At 40.3% G+C, this 12,625-nt stretch overlaps 1 protein-coding gene across 1 annotated transcript; it reads right to left on the bottom strand.

The window, feature by feature from the left end:
• Positions 1–2,576: 2,576 nt before the first annotated feature.
• LOC146644127 (coagulation factor XI-like) lies at positions 2,577–6,309 on the bottom strand. The gene is made up of 9 exons (XM_085395906.1): positions 6,190–6,309; positions 5,859–6,015; positions 5,119–5,228; positions 4,856–5,012; positions 4,516–4,634; positions 4,241–4,373; positions 3,925–4,028; positions 2,917–3,076; positions 2,577–2,754 (listed from the first exon to the last, which is right to left on the bottom strand). Exons 1-9 carry the CDS (start codon positions 6,248–6,250, stop codon positions 2,652–2,654), a joined length of 1,104 nt encoding a protein of 367 aa, XP_085252032.1. The 5' UTR covers positions 6,251–6,309; the 3' UTR covers positions 2,577–2,651.
• Between the last annotated feature and the right edge of the window lie 6,316 nt (positions 6,310–12,625).

Here is a 12,625-nt window from a genome sequence, read left to right on the forward strand (position 1 = left end):
GGAGCCAGAGTCACCACCACAGCTTCCAGGAAGGACAACCACAGTCACACTGTGCTGGGTTTCCCACGGGGGAGGGGAGAGAGTGAGGGTGGAGGGATGTGCAAGGAAGGAGGGAAGGAAACTTTGGAGAAAGAAGGAGGGAAATGCTGTGTGTATGTGAGTGTGCATGTAGGGCAACAGGACACGGTGCAAACTCAGTGAAGAAAAGAGGAGGGTTCAGCAAGCAGGAAGGATGGCCGAAACAAATCGGAGAGAGAACAAAGTAAACTCAGCCACATCAATGCATCACAGCTGATTTTTTTTAATTACATGTCTATAGATATAATTTTCCGAGAATAGGAACATGGTTCATTTTTTGTTTGTCTGTGCCATAGACAGGGGAGTAAAAGCCAGTCTTTCTAATGGCCAGCCTGCAGATGACATGCATGCATCACTATTGATTTTTTAAATTTTTATATAATTTTATATATATATATAACTAAATATATGTGGCTAACATTAGCTTAGGCGACCCCAGCCCATTGTTACTTCTTAAGGATTTTGTGGGGCAGCTGTTGCACTCATTGAAATCAAATAAATCTGATTATCATGAACTCCAAGTGATAAATTCCTCCTGTCTCACCCCACATCTAATTTATCTGGGGTGAATAACTGCCTGTCAGCTAATGACGGACAAATACTATAAACAAAAGGCCCCAAAAACTCAACTTTAAATTTATCTAATGAACAGAAAATGAAAAAGCCATCAGTTCTTTATTTTTTGAAGGAAAATCAAACTGACAAGCAGACCGACTACAAACCAGCTGATAATGTAATAGCCATGTCCATCCTTACTATACAGTCTTTTTCCAGGCTAACCCTAACCCTCAAACCACTGCACCACCGTACTGTTCTCAGGCCCATGTTTTAAAGGTTTAAAGAAGCATTCGGATCCCCAGACGTTGTATAACACTATTACCCAATAGGGTTTACTTATTAGATAATGGTAGTGCTAGCATATAAATCTAACGTTAAAAAGATCACTGAAAATTAAAGTGATTAGCACATCCACTGGCAAGTAAATGTCCAAAGTCTATACTGAACACAGTATGAGCACCAGTGGTTTATGCAGTTAATTTAGTGACCTCTGCTGTCAAAACTACAAAGGTGCAAAAGCAAAGGAAGAACATGTAGGGACAAAGATTCATTTCCTTCTATCAAAATGTAATAAAACAAATAAACTGCACAATGCAAAAATTGATCATTTATAAACATATAACAACAAACATTTGTAAACAGTTAAAATTCATTAAAACAATGTTCATCCAGAATTGCCACCTTGCACGTATATTCTCTGTTCACGTCACTGTTTGTTCAGGATAGTGGACATTATATTTGTTGCATGAACTTTAAAACCACAATTTTAGCTGATTTTATGTGAACATAGTGCTGTAGCCCCGACAGCAGTTTCCATTACACCTGTTACTGCAAAGTGGTTCAACTCCTGATGTTTAGAAGAAAGTCCTCCAAATTTAAAACAAGACGGGTACATTTACTAGAACACAGAGAAATGTGTGTATCTGGGAGCATTTGACTGTTAACGCTGTTAACGCTGAGTCCCGTCTGGACTACAAAGTTTCTCTTGAGATGTTAGGATGCCGATAAACATGTTCTTTCTTCGTCCATGGTGTAAAGTATTCACTTGAGGTTACAAACATCCGCCACAAGGTGGAAGCATTGCAAAGAGGAGTGGTTATTCTTTACAAATTTTGCCATCTTGGTCTATGGTTTGTGTCATGTTTATTTAAGCTGGAGGTGGGCTTGCTCTGCAATTTTCAGGCAATATTTTAAAGAGGCCGGTGTATATGTTTATGTAGCTGTTGGTGTTAGAGATCATGTGGCTAGAGACTGCCATGTCCTCACATGTGTAGAGATATCCCATTATGATTTGGTGGTCTGGGCTTGGCATTAATTTGCTTTGTTTCTCCTTTGTTTTCTCCTTTCTTTTGTAGCCAGAGCCACTGCCAAATGTCCTGTACATATTTTCCATAGTATGTTTTTGCTTTTTTCTCCTTTCTGAATGTTCTCTGTATGTCATTAAACTGCTGTAAGAACCCCTTTTATTGTGTCTTGTGTGGCAACTAATTACCCGGGCAGAAGTTTTGGGAGCTTGTTGGGGCTGGAGCATGTACATGTGTGTTAATACAAAACCATAATCCTCCCAGGAGCAGAGATTCCAGCAAATTCGCCCTAAACACAGAACGTGCAATCCTTTGAGAAAACCCAAACAAAACATAAAACCCAAGAGTTCGTTTATAGATTGCAAAGGCCTCAGTTAACATTTTAAATGTTAAAGTTCATGTCAGCACAATCACAAAAAACTGAACAAGTGGCTTGTTTGGAAAGTTTACAGAGAAAAACTCTCATCTGACTAAAAAGAACATAGCAGCACATTTTAGGTTAGGTTAGCTGTGTTGCATCTAAACAAACAAAAATTTCTGGAACATTTTCCTTTTGGTCAGATGAGACTAAAGTGGACATATTTGTTTAATAAACATGTCAGACAGACAGCTCATGTTTGAAATGATTTATTTAGGTTCCACAAAAATCCCACTGAGAGCTGTGAAGTCTTCAAACTTAATTTCACACATGTTACAAGTAGATCCCTGAGTCTATGGGCAGTTTTTAAGGGAGAAACCCGACACAACATTGGTGACTTTGATGACTTTGGGAGGAGCAGGGATGGTGATGACACGCTTCAGGTAGCAGCGACGCCTACAGTACAAAACCCAACAGTTTAAATTAGAGACTGGAGATATAGTTGTCATCAGATTACAAAAAGTGTGAATACAACAGATTAATAAATGTGACGTGGTTTCTGGGTGCAACGTGAATTACTAGTTTAAAGTGTGCACAGAAGTATTCGTAATACTTCACCGATAACTGCGATCAAAGAAGGTTTCATCAACGTAGGTGTAGAACTGGCAGTGAGGGTCCTCAGTGCATGTCTTCTGGCATGTGTCTGCATCATCCATCAACTCATAGCGAATGTCAGAACCATTGAAATCTACTCCTTCATAAGCCACTCTGGCCCAGTCTGTTAGCAGAAACACATGTCACTGTGCTGAAGGGATGGACACATAAAATATTCCTGTGCATAATTACAGTGTCTTTAACAATATTAGGCTACCTTTACAGAACAAAGCCCAAAAGATGATTGTCTCACATCCACATGTTGTATTAGAGGAAAATGACATAGATTTGGTTTGTCATCATGTCTGAAATACTAATTTTTACATTAACCCTCTCGAGGCAGGCGTTGCCGATTTGCAACAGTTAAAAACGAACAACCCGATTACCCCACATACATATTTCTGTTTTGTTTGAAGCTAAAGAAACACTTTCAAAACAAATCAGATTTCAGTGATGTCAGATCTATACTTGTATGACCTCAAAATCCTCCTTAGTAGTTTGTTTGGCCCCTAGACGTGCATGCCTAAGCCTGTTCTGAAGCGGCCTAACCACATCAGGGCATGCATGTCTAATCATACTTATGAGACAGTCGATGGTGTCCTGGGGTATCTCGTCCGGGATCTGGACCAGTGCAACCTGACAATGTGGGACTGAACCATAATGCCCTAGAGGTGGGGGAATCAATTACTTCATCCTCCAGGAACTGCCTGATTGAGTGTTTCTTAAGGTGTTCCAGGTTCCAATAAATTGAACATTTATGTAACAGTGATATAATTCAGTATTCACCCACATTTATTTGTCTACTTTTTAAATTTGTTTGATGATCTAAAACATGTAAGACTGTGAAATATTCAGAAAAATGAGAAATCAGGTAGGGGCCAAATACTTTTCACAACACTGTATGCTGTTCAGTAACTGTTCGCTCACAAACACGTTCATGCGGAGCATTACAGGTTGATTTGCGCTACTCACTGTCGTCAAGCTGACAGGAACGGTGTGGTAGCCCTGAAGTGCCTGTATCTGCCCTGGTGACTATTTCATGTGTGTTTTCCTTCAGGTAACAAACAAAGGTATTCCTAAAAAACAAACAAATAAAATCAAAAAGCCTTAAAATCAAAATGTGTAAGAGGGTCTAAATGTTTGCATATAATGTAGAGCTGTAGAGCTATAATTCTGCACTTAAGTACAGTTTTATTACACTGCCTGTTAGACATGAAAGAAAAAGAAAAACACATAAGATATTTGTTTCACTCTCAGATGAGACGTTGTCTGAAACACAAACAACTACCTGTTATAAGTGAAGTAGGTGCAGCGCGGATGAGTTGAGCACAGAGTCTGACAGTGTTCAGGAGAGGCAGCAGGCAGAGACTCAATGTCACTTCCTGGGATGTCAGTGTTTGGAAAAAGCTTTCTCTGACATACTGAATATAAAAGAGGAAAGACATTTGTTTTGTTTGATATGCTTTTATATTCCCATGTGAAGCACTTTGTAATAGATTCTAGTCTTAAAAGGCCCATATAAATATATTTTACTTACTTACATTAGGAAAACACACAGGCAACAAACAGGAAGTGGGCCGAAAGCTACTTGGGAGAATCCAGATGTTACACCAGCTTTTCTTTCAATAACAGGAGTCCTTGGTACAGTCCAACTGAATTTTAGGTAACACTTATACCTTAAACAGAACAAGAAATCATATTCTCCTTTGCTGTTAGAGTGCAAAATATCATGGACAAACATGGACATGCAGTTTAAAAAAACAAGATGTGACGCAATAAAATGCAATAAGATGAACTTTGGGAAATGCAGAGGTGTAGGACAAATCTTTTGTGGTTAAACAATAAATAAATATGGAAACATGTTTAAAATAAATACACTATCCTAACTCAAATTTATCTGACTTTACTATTTGAGAAATTCTGTTTTACAAAAGTGAAGAACTGACACGCAGGGTCCTGAGTGCACACTCGCTGGCACTCCTTGTGGTCACCTGTGAACAAGGACCTGTAGTCTCCCCCGATAAAGTCCATGTTTTGGTACAGCTCAGACAGGCAAGGTTCTGTTTCAAACAATAGAAACATGCATAGAGAAAGGTAAACTGGAGGTGAACATACTTCATGAATTGCTTAATTTTTAAAATGGTTTATTAATGGTTGTAAGCCTACGTGGGCCTGGGCTGCAGGATTTTAGAGAAAAACCAGAAGTGACACCCTGTACTGGAGTCTGAGCACTGGGCTCTCCTGAGGGAGTGGACTTTAGGTAGCAGTAGAAGTGCCTGCAGAGACCGACAAGTGGAAGGAGCCATAGTAAAACCAATATAACACATATAAAACAGATCCTGAAATAACATGACATACTGTGCTTCCTATAGCTGGATATGGGTCTTTAGACTTTTGGCTGAACTCTGTGAAATCTTAAGTTGCCATCAGTGAGAGGCAGTAACCATGGGTGAGTATACTGGTATACAGTGTGGGACAGCTCTGTAGCATCTCGTGGAAGTTGGGGAGAGTGCCTCTGGATTGGCAGACTGGAGGGATGGTGTGTTCAAACTTCAAGGGGATCAACCTCCTCACTCAAAAAAGTATATGCCATGGAACTGGAGAGCACAGTCTGTTGAATTTTGTGGTGAAAGAGAAACAAGCACAAAGGTGATTTTGATTTTTGTCAATCTAACTTCTCACTCTCACCCAGGACCAGGAGTAGATCACAGATACAAGAAGCAGAAATTAGTTCAGCTCAACTTTAGAGATACGGTGCAGAGAAAGGTCATTTGGAAGGAACTCGTCGCCTTGTTTGGGAACACTTTGGTGGTGTTGCTTAGACTGCTGCACCTTACAACCTGCCACTGCAAGATGGACCTGGATAAGTACGTGTATATATTGCAACTCATTTGTGCCAGTCATACCTGTCATCGTGGGTCCAATCAGCACGAATAAAGCTAAAGAAGAGGCAAGAGGGGTGCTGGGTGCACAGGAGCTGACAGTGGTTAACATCAGGGGAGTAGAGAAATGTTATGTCATTTCCCGGGAAATCCATGTTCAACAGAATATTTGGATTACATGCTGAAGAACAGAAAAGGGAAATATTTAAGGAAACATTTACATGTACAAAGACGTTGTTCATATATCACAAACATTTAACCACACAAAAGTGCCAAAAAAAGCATAATGGTACATGAACAGGTAGTTGCATACGTTTAGCCCTGTCATAACAATATATTGCATAGTGCATCATACCTTGACATAAAGAAGAGCTGAGGAGGGAGAGAAGACCAACGAAGATCAAATGTGTTATCATCTTTAACGTTTAACATCAGAGGAAATGAAATTCATCAAACACGACTACATTTAACGAAAAGGCTGTGCAAATAGAAAATGGTCCTTTGAGCCATCCAAAGGGCAATTTTGCAATCGGATCTATTTGCACAGCCAATCTCTGGCACAGTCAATAACCTGCCCTACAACTAGAGTTTAGATAATTTTATGTTGGCATTTACCAAAGTGAAAATTTATCATGTGCTTTGATTATTGTGTCTAGCTTTGGTTGTTGCCATATTCCATAAATGAAGCTGGCCTCCCATGTGTACAGGCTGATTTTGGGTTCATACTGAAAAGCGTGTATGAATGTTTAAGTAGCAAACTGCAGAATTTAGTTTATTGCTCTTTACTTTCAGACACTGACTTTTCCAAATGCAGAGAACAAACAACACACAAACTGAAATGCAATCACAGATACTAACAGGATCAGTGCCCGATGAATGAAGTGAATCCATCAGCAGAGGGCAGTGATGTTGTACTCTTATCATTATATAATCCTGTTGAACGATACAAAGGACTCCAACTGTAGAAAGACAGACTGGTGTTATGTCTGGAGATTCCCACACAAAGAAATGTTAACATAGGTGGTTAATGTCATAGTCCTGCCCGCAAGAAACCTTGCATGTTTTGCTGTTATGTGTCTTGCACAGTTTAAGGTTTTTCTGCCTTTTCGTGTCAGAATTTAAACATCTTTATGTTTGATAACAGTTGATAACATTATCAGAAAGGAAACACTCAGGAAACAATGACATACAAGAGTATAACAGAATAACCAACAAAGCACTAAAATGAATTTAAAAGAGTTTTGACTCAGTAGCTTGGAGCACCACAGTCTCACCTCCTTTCCTATTTCTCAGTTTGCACACACTTGATTTGTCTCCTTGTCTTCTCTCCTTGGCTCTTAGTCCTTCCTACCTGGCATGTGAACGAAGGCCACTTGGGGAGCGTGGAACAGCTGCATCATAAATTGTTTCATTAAAGCCCAACTACTGCCGTGTAATGCTGTCAAATGTAACAGTGCTCCTCAGTTTTTCTTTGATATTCAGGGCTACATGTAATTACAATTGCAACATGGCTCATACAGTGATAAGATATTATTCCAATTTTGTTTTGTTTTGTTTTTTGATCCCCCACACACAGTGGGTCGAACATCTGGAATGAGTAAAACAGCTTGTGTACACAAAGGACTAGCTGCTTAGAAAAGCTAAAAAGAGAGGAAGGCTGCTTTGTGCAGAGGAATGCAGTGCACTAACTGAAACACGGCAAGTTATCAATGTGACCTCACAGCTAATCTGCAGCTGATTAGCTCTTCCTTTGATATTAATTTACCAACATTAATTTTTTTTGCATTATTTTTTTTTCCATCTGTATTCGACATCTTAGAATAGATTTTTGAACAGGTTTATGATTTAATCCTGTCACTGGTGGTTTTCTAGTGCGCCAGCTGGTAGTAGCCTTCCAGGTGTGGTCAGTGAAAGTTGCTCCCACTTACTTTACATGCGGATTTGATCCTTTGTTTGGTGTTTTGGTTTGTTGATGGTAATTGTTTGCCTCCTGTTGGTCCCATCTTTCTTTCTTGCCTTGGTTAGAATTTTGAAAACTCACATTTGCTTGCCACGGCTTTTTAGATAGAAATTGCCGCAGTGACATGTTAGAGGGAAACATTGGGATCATGTGTCCTTCCTTTATGTACAAATGATAACCCACTGGCGCCAGTGCCGACCTCTCAATGCATGTAGACATTAAGAGTTCTCGGGAGGGGCCATGCGGACACCTGCTGCTTTCTGGCAGGAAACACCATGCCCTCCCGTGTTTTAAATGCACTCTAGAACAACACGCGGCAAAACTACACATGAGCGGACGGAGGGAGGTATGGGGTCTTCCCACACCCCGTTCTCTGTTAGCCATCGGGGCAGAGGGGCTGGACGGAGGTGTTGGCCTCCAATTGGGATCTGGGATGCAGGGGGCGGCCTGCTTGTCTCCACCCCGGGGGAAAGGGTAGCATCTGGACCTGGACCTGAGTGTCACGGCGGGGTGCGCCGATGTGTGCGGAAGCAGGACCCAAAAGCAGATGATGACGAGGGATAGTAATGATTAACAGAAAAGTGAACCTTTATTGCGATGACGGCAGGAAATAAACCAAGAGACCAAAGCAAACAGGCAAAACACTAAGAAACAAAACACTGAACTGACAAAACACTAAGAAACAAAACACTAAAGGTACTAAGACCAAAAACTATAACTATGACCGAGGTGGAAAATAAACAGGCTATGACTATGACCATGATTCTGGTGAGAATAAACAGACGAACTGACAATGGCATGAAGAAAACAAAAGGCTTAAATACAGACATGAGGTGATCAGGGGAAGTGGCGACACATGGGGGAAAACAGCTGACAGACATAAACCTAATGACAGGACCAGGAGAGGAAAGCTAAATACAATGAACAAAGAACACATGACATTGTCAGAATAAAACAGGAAATGACAACACAACTTAACAGACCTAATACGTGATGAAATAAATAGAAAACCCCAAAACATAGAAAACCCAGGAACAATAACTGCCTAAACTAAAGGCAAATAGGAAATAACACAAAACTAACAACATCTCAAAAAATGAGAACAATACAAAGAAAGCTCAAAGTGCTGGGTCGGAGACCCAGCCTGTGACACTGAGGTAGAGAGTATGTTTGGGGAGCGTGATTGTGTGTACAATGTCCATTTGTGTCTGTCTTTACGTTGTGTGAGTGCTGAGTATTTGTATATGTGTGCATAAGGGTAGGAATGCACGTTTGTGTCTGCGTGTGCCTGTTTGTCTGTTTCTATATGTCAGGTCGGATCTCAGACTCCACCTCTCTGGCAACATCTCAGGACTATCTCCCCTCACCACACTCCCTGCTGGTGGCCAATGGCCTCAGGTGTCAGTGTGTTGGTGGCGCCCGTGGCTCGGTCGGGCCTCTTCGGGGATGTGGGGGGCCCTCAGGCCTTCGGCCTCTGGGCCTGTGGCTTTGGCACAGCTCGCTGCGGGCAGAGCCTGCGGGCACACCACTGCAGCCCCTTCTGGCTTCTGCTCAGTGGCTGCTGGGTGACCTCTCGTTTGGGACTCTCCTCAGCTCTTCCCAGGAGGGTGGCATAGTTGCCCCCCTGGTGGTCCTCCTTGGGCTCTCGCACTCTGGGGCCTCTGGATGTCTGGGGCCTAAGTCTCCTCCATACCTGCTTCATGCCCTGGGGACGGGGCTATGGCTCCCCAGACCATCTAGCAGATCATTACGTGGAGAAACCTTTTGAATACAAGCACGCTGATACACACAGGTGTGCACACAGGTGTACACAGACGCAAACGACACCTTTCTTGGCTGCTACCTCAAAGCACATTGTGCGCTGTCGGTCCTGCGTGCTGCATAACAACATTCAATATTTAGTATTTACTGTTATTTACTGTTAGCTAGATTAATGCGATAGTGCTGTGTTTATTATGTTGCTCCCTCTTTTTACTTGTTTTCTCTTTTTCTCTTTTCTTTTTCTCAACAGGTGATCCGTGAGATTTTTTTTCTTTTTAAGTGCCCTTTCTCACTGTCCCTCTTCCCCTCTGTGTTTTGTTCCTTCATCTTTCTTTCTCCCTTTCCTATCCCCCAGTCATGTCTGTCCCATCTGTGACAACTGAAAATAAAATAAAATAAAATAAAATAAAATAAAATAAAATAAAATAAATAATAACAGCAAAGGTCGATCAAATGGACCAAAACAGCAAGGCCGTGATGATCCACTTGGCAAAGTAAATCCATTAGGTATCTTTGTTGCCTTTCAGACATCAATTCTGACGGCTAAAAAACCATATGGGACAGGCAAAAAATAAATAAATAAATAAAATAAATGATAACCCATGCTGACCGTGTCTCAGTCATATATGTGCACACATATAGATACCTCCAAAAACAGTTTTTAACAGTGAAACTTGACAGAGCATTGGTGGCTTTGGTAACTTTAGGATGAGCAGGCAATATAACAACACAAAATTAACAACATTGCGAATTAGACACCGGAAGTACAGCTGTCATCAAATTACAAAAAGTGTGGCTTTAACAGATTAATAAACATAACATGTTTTCTGGATTTAACCTGAATTACTAGTTTTCTTTTAAAAATCAAAAATATATGTATTTAAACAATTGTGCATGTAAGCAACCACTTTTGAACATTATCTGTCCACACACTGCAAATTCTGAAATGTAATCCTTCACGAGCCACTGTAGCCTAGTCTGTTGTCAAACAGTTAAACTTACAGATCAGTTACACTATGCAGATTTTAAATGAAATTTCCAATGAAAATATGCTGAACTTTTCTTTACAAATTGTATACATTGTATCCAAATTATATCCATTTAAATGACAAAGTTTAAATGGAATGTAACTGAAAAAATGAAAACAATTATTTGGCTGAAACTAAACTTTATCAAACTTAAAATGTAACTCTAATAGTGTCACTTAAAATTACTTGTAATACTCAAATAATTTCCATGTGATGTTTCTCAACACAAAAAGGTGGAAGTGCACTTGATAAAAATTCTTCAAACGTTCTTTAGATTTAAAACGTATGTTTATGTCAGATCAACTGAATTTAATGTGACACTTATATGTTAGACAGAACAAGAAATTTATGTTATCAATCAGCTAATCACTCAATCAATCAGTCAATCTACCCAGACGATATACGAGATGATGATGAACACTGGAGGGAAACATAGGTATGGTGTTTAAAAAAATAGCCTCCACCACTCCATCAAAACTCCAAAGCTGAACTCTAGGAAGTCCAGAAAGTCCAGAAAGACGCAGTTTTGCCTGTTTATTCTTTCCTTTCCTTTCAAACCATTTGCATCAGTAATAGTGTAGAGCACTTTAAAAAGCACTGACTGACAAATCTAGACTTTTCTAATCAAAGTTTAACTGCTTTTGTCTTTGAAACTCTCTTGTGTAAAATATAAAAACTAACATGCAATGTCCTTCTCTCAAAAGCACAGCCAGCTTTATGTACAGCTACCATGAACACAAACTTAGAGTTTAGATGATATTGTGTTGGTATTTTCTGAAGTAACTGGGGGGGAGGGGGGGACGTAGAAGGCAACATACAAAACCAAGAGTATGAACTCAAGAACAGCATGCTCTAATTGAAGCATGGGCCACAACGTTTTCTTGATATACGAATCTATGGTTTGGGTGACAGTTGAAGCAAGCCACCACCTGCCCCTGTATCACTTTCAGACCTGCCCCTGTATCACTTTCAGTCACCATGGTCCTGGGACAATAGGAGAAACCAGATAGCTTTAACAGTGTCAAAAGCACGCTGACAAGATGACCACTCATATTTGATTTTAGCCTTCAGTTCTATGACAGCAACCAAACAGTGACAGCCAATGCAAACTGGGAGCTGGTTCCAGAGCAGGGCCCTGAAAGCTGAAGGTGCTGCCACCTGTTCTACTTTTGCATACTGTAGGAATGACAAGTAAACCAGGAGTCTGAAAAAAATGTTATGTTGGGATAGTATGAAACTATGAAATGATACGTGACTATCTAAGACCTTTTATGTAAGTTAAAGGATTTTAAAATTCATTCTCAATTTAACAGAAAACCAAGAGAAGCTGACGGAATAGATATATGTTCTCTTATTGTAGTCCCAGCTAATGTCTTCAAAACATTCTTGGAGTTTAACTAACTAACTGGACTGCATCATATGGCTTCATAGGTAAATAAAGCTGGTAAAATGTATATTATGCCATCTGACAATAGTGCCTAAATGAAGCCTGGATAATAGGAATAGAAATGGTCCTGGCATAGAACCCTGTGGAACCCCATAATCAGCCTCAGCGTGTGAAGAATACTCGCCATTATGGCAACACCCCAAAAAACACAGAAAGCTCATGAGCTCCTTCTTGTTTGGGGAAAACAAACATTGTTCAGGGGAAAAGGTTTTAAAACCGGTTCAACAGGTGAAACCACTCCAACCTCCCAGACAAACAGGGCAGTGGATAAGACATTTCACACAGTTTTAGTGATCACATCCCTCTTTAACCAAGTCCAAAAGATGCACATCTGTAAATGGCTCTAAATGTTTTGGAACTCAAATGCCATAATTTGTGATGGGGGTCTCCTCTGTACCTGGTTTGAAACTTGCTGGCTCATAAGAGACACATTAAAAAGAGGAAAAGGAAACAACTCCCTTTTAGGTCAACCGAGTATTTATGGGCCCTGAATTTTCTGAACTACACCTTGATAGAATTGATAGTCTATAACCAAACCTGGAGAAAATACTCACTCTCCCAGTAAATATTCTCTTTAGCAAAATCCCCATGGTGA

Source organism: Rhamphochromis longiceps, linkage group LG22 (assembly GCF_057381845.1).
Source record: "Rhamphochromis longiceps isolate RC_006_pf linkage group LG22, R_longiceps_female_GT1.1, whole genome shotgun sequence".
Classification (NCBI taxonomy): domain Eukaryota; kingdom Metazoa; phylum Chordata; class Actinopteri; order Cichliformes; family Cichlidae; genus Rhamphochromis; species Rhamphochromis longiceps.